This window comes from Alligator sinensis, unplaced genomic scaffold (assembly GCF_000455745.1).
Source record: "Alligator sinensis unplaced genomic scaffold, ASM45574v1 scaffold639_1, whole genome shotgun sequence".
Taxonomy (NCBI): domain Eukaryota; kingdom Metazoa; phylum Chordata; order Crocodylia; family Alligatoridae; genus Alligator; species Alligator sinensis.
The window spans coordinates 656,439-660,446 of NW_005842771.1; the positions used below are offsets into that span (position 1 = coordinate 656,439).

General features: G+C 53.4%; 1 protein-coding gene across 1 annotated transcript in view; it reads left to right on the forward strand.

The window, feature by feature from the left end:
• The first annotated feature begins 1,847 nt into the window (after positions 1-1,847).
• The window catches only part of LOC112552104, a 9,533-nt gene continuing 7,372 nt past the window's right edge, over positions 1,848-4,008 (forward strand). Inside the window, 1 exon segment of the mRNA XM_025216879.1 lies at positions 1,848-1,970. Coding sequence (XP_025072664.1) covers positions 1,848-1,970 — 123 coding nt within the window.

The window sequence follows — 4,008 nt, forward strand, 5'->3', positions numbered from 1 at the left end:
GCACCGCCCAGAGCTGCAGGTTTTGGGAGAGACCCTGTCCCCCCTAGTGCCCCCCCTGGGGTAACAAGGAATAACAGCCACAAATTGTTAGAGAGTATGTTTAGACTAGACATCCGAAGGCACTACTTCACAGTTAGGGCGGCTAGGATCTGGAACCGACTTCCAAGGGAAGTGGTGCTGGCTCCTAACCTGGGGGTCATTAAGAGGAGGCTTGACGTCTACCTGGCTAGGGTCATTTGAGCCCGGTTTTCTGTCCTGCCCAGGGCAGAGAGTCGGACTTGATGATCTACAAGGTCCCTTCTGACCCTACCTCTATGAATCTATGGACAAGATTAGCAGACGCCTTATTTCTTTCTTTGCTTTGCAAAGGTCAAGAGCTGTCAGGGGCAAGGTTTCTACTGCTGCTGGTGCATTGCATGAGATGGGAGCTGAGCAAGGGGCCAGGCTGCAGCCGATAAGAAAGGCCAGGAAGAGGAGAGCGGTGGGTGCAGACGACTGGCAGGCCTGGACGGCGTATCATTCAAACTGCTGTGCTGAACTGGTCAGGAGGGTGCAGCAAAGGCCAGGCTTGCAGAGATGTGCCATGCGCTTGCTGGAGCACCGAGGAGGCTGCTGGCATGGCAAGGCAGGCTGTGGAGATGCTGCTGGAGAGAGAAACATAGCGGTTTCATAACAAGCCTTACCCAGTAGTGCTGACCATCCTAAAGAGGTGCTTTGCTTTAGTTCCCATGCCCAGACCTTCTTCCTTCCCCAGGCCCAGGCTGACTTACCCCAGGGTCAAGCTAAGGTTTCCCATGCCAGGGATCGGCTGTAGTCAGCTTGTTCAGGGGCTCCTGCCGGAGGCTGCTGGAGCAGCCTGAACTGGGACAGGGGCAGGGGCAGGGGCTGGGTTTTGGTTAGGGACTGAGAACAGGTAAGTGTGGAGCTGTCTGTCTGCTCGGGATGTGTAGGACTCCCTGTTAGTGCTGTATTGCAGTGGGTCACCTCCTCCACATTGTGAAGAAGCTGGATGGAGCCTGGGGACCTCACTTGGAGTTTGATCCGGGAGGTGTTTTGGCAGCAAGGAAATTTGCAGCAGGACCAGCGATGGGGTTTTGGGGCTTCTAGGCGAGTCACTGGAACCAGGCCATGTGGGCTTTCCTGCAGGAGCAGCTGAATGCAGGTTAGGGTCAGGTTTGGGACCAGGGTTAGGAACAGGAAAGGGATAGAGGTGTCTTCCTGCTTGGAGTTGGTCAGACTCCCAGAGATGTATTTAGGGCACAGTGGGAGAGGACAGTCCACATGCACTGGAAGAAGCTGGACCCTAGGGCCACCCAGCGGGACATGAATTGGGAGAGCTGCCAGCATTGGGGTTGGCATTTTGAGTGGCAGTGGCCTTTTTTTGCCTGGGTGTTTTGGTAACTGGAGATGTATCGGCGAGTGTCTCCCATGCCACCTGCGGGTATCCCAGGACAGGTCCTGTCACGAGGGTTCCCAGGCTCTGCTTCCTGGGGTAGCTGGAGCAGCCTGAGCGAGGTTTTGGGGGCAGGGTTGGTGCATCTGTTCATAGTAGGGAGCACAGAGCAAGCTCAGGGAGCCTGGCAGGGGTGTAGCTGTGAGAAGCGCCCTGGTGTCATGCGCACAGCTCCATGCAGTGCCTGCCATGCCTCCTTCTCATGTTGGCACCGGTTGAAAACACAGTAGTTACGGTAAAGTGGGAAACTGGGCATTTCCTCCCCTTGCCCTCAATTTAGGGAGCGCCTGATCTGCCCCAAGTCACACCCATCCCCAGGCATGCGGACAGTGGCCCTGGGGGACATGGCAGTGCCGTGGGGGCTGGCAGGGCTGTGGCACTGAGGGGGGGGGCAATGGAGCTGGTCCTCGGGCGTTGCCGCGGCAGCGTTCGTATCATCGCAGCGCTGTGGGATTCCAGGCAGTTGCCGGTGGAGGCTGGAGCGGTGCTGCCGGGCGCCTGGGGTCTGCGGAGACAGGTAAGTCAGCTGCGGAGAGCACTGCTCCTCTTGTGCCCCAGCCCGAGGGCAACGCAGGTGTCGAGAGGAGGCCTCTTGCCCCAGGGGGTTGTCAGTCAGATGTGAAAGAGCCTCGGGGCCAATGCCCTCCTTCTCCTAGATGAGGTGTGGGATTTGCACCAGCAATGGGACCGGGAAGGGCAGTGGGACCAGATCCTGCAGGTTGTGTTCAGCCCAGAGTTGGCACCAGGTCTGTGCCTTTCTCTCGGGGGTGGTTTGTTCCTGTGTAAAGCCCGGAGGGAGGAAACAGAGCCATGCCCAGCCAAACTGCCCGACCACAGGCACTGGGGATGGGGTTTCTCCTTTTTGAAGAAGGGCAGAATTGAACCACAAACCCAGATCAATTCATTTAATCCTTGAAATCACAGTCCAGGGGGATGAGTAAGTATTTCCGCCGTGTTCATGTGATTTTAATGTCCCATTTTTTTTCTGTTAGTAATCATCAGGCGCCGTTTGGAGAGTGACAGGAAAACCAGTTTCGGGGAGGATTTCGCTCTGCGATTCCTCACCCCAGAGTGAGCAGGTCAGGATCAGGTCCTTGGGCAACGCTGCCGGTGGCACTGGCAGGGGTAGAGCTGGGAGGGGAGCGAGGGGCTCTTGTGCTTTCAGGCCTGTGGCCCGTGTACAGAAAAAACATGAAGCATCAAGAAGGAGCCGACAGGACCCTGCCCTTGGTGTGAGGGACTGAGTAACGCTCCCTGCAGCTATGTGTGCAGGGCGCAGGAGCTGGGCATGCTGTGGATGTCACCCCCCATGAGGCCGTGATAAGAAATGTTGCTTCTTTAACTCTGCATGTGTTTTATCTCCAATTCAGAATATCTTTTCTGGCACAGGTGTCGCACATCTTCTCAATGGTACCCAGGACAGGGCTCCCTTCCCTGCCAGGATGGCTGGAGCGCGGTGCACAAGCAGTGTGGACTGGACCCTGGTTACTGTCTGAGTGAAAAGGTGTTAGTTGGTGAAAATGCCATGCCATCAACGATTTGCTGCGCTGCATCATTTGACCACCAACACGAGGTGCACGTGGATCGTCGTGACGATAATCACCATCCTGATATGTGGGTTGATCATGACTGCCACCCCGGTCGACCTGGGAGACGCTACCCAGATCCGCGAGAGAGAGAACATCAACACATGACATCACCAAGACTCTTATAATGGGACTCTGGATTACCAATTTAATTTCTTTAGTCAATCTTATAGTAGTTGCTTTGGCTATTCTTTATATGTGTGTTCATTTACCAGTTGAGCCCATTGAGCGAGAGCAAGATGACAATGGCATAACAAGCCTATAAAGTTCTCCATTTATATATTTGTTGACACCTTTATTTACACCATTAATACCATTGTTTGTAGTTGATATAGAAATTAGAAGGGTTTGTTATATTTTACAATATGTTAAGAATAGAGTGTCGAAGCATTTGATCTGGCATTTGGTCAAGGGGGCATGTCTGAGTGAAAAGGTGACCAAACGCCAGCCCACATGCCAGACCAATGTGAAACACGAGGGTAAGTTGTGTTCAGCGTGTGAAGAGCTCATGATCACAGTGCGGACAGGCGCGTGATCAGACGGCCTTAGCGAATCAGAAGCTGCATGAGACGTGTGGCTGCACGGCTGGCAGTCACACTCTCCTAACTGAACATCAGCAGTATATTCTGATTGGCTTAGGAGTTTATAAAGGGACAGAGCGCCAAAGCACAGGAACTCGGGGTTTCCACGAACAGTCCTCATGGAAAGGGAGAGGACTGATCACCCTTTCCAGGAACCCGTGTCCCCTAGGACGATTAATATTGTATACTCGTTACCAAACATATCAAACACACCGAGCTCTCATACAACAGTTTTTGCTGTTGTTACCCGCATTTGCAATCGTTGTTCGTACTTCGTTGTTCTATTATCTTCTGGCTGTACATTGTAAGAAGCAGCTGCTGCCTACTTGCTGTTTAATTGCTGTTTAAGAGTTTTTCTGTCATCTTGCACAAGTTGTAAGTAAAACCT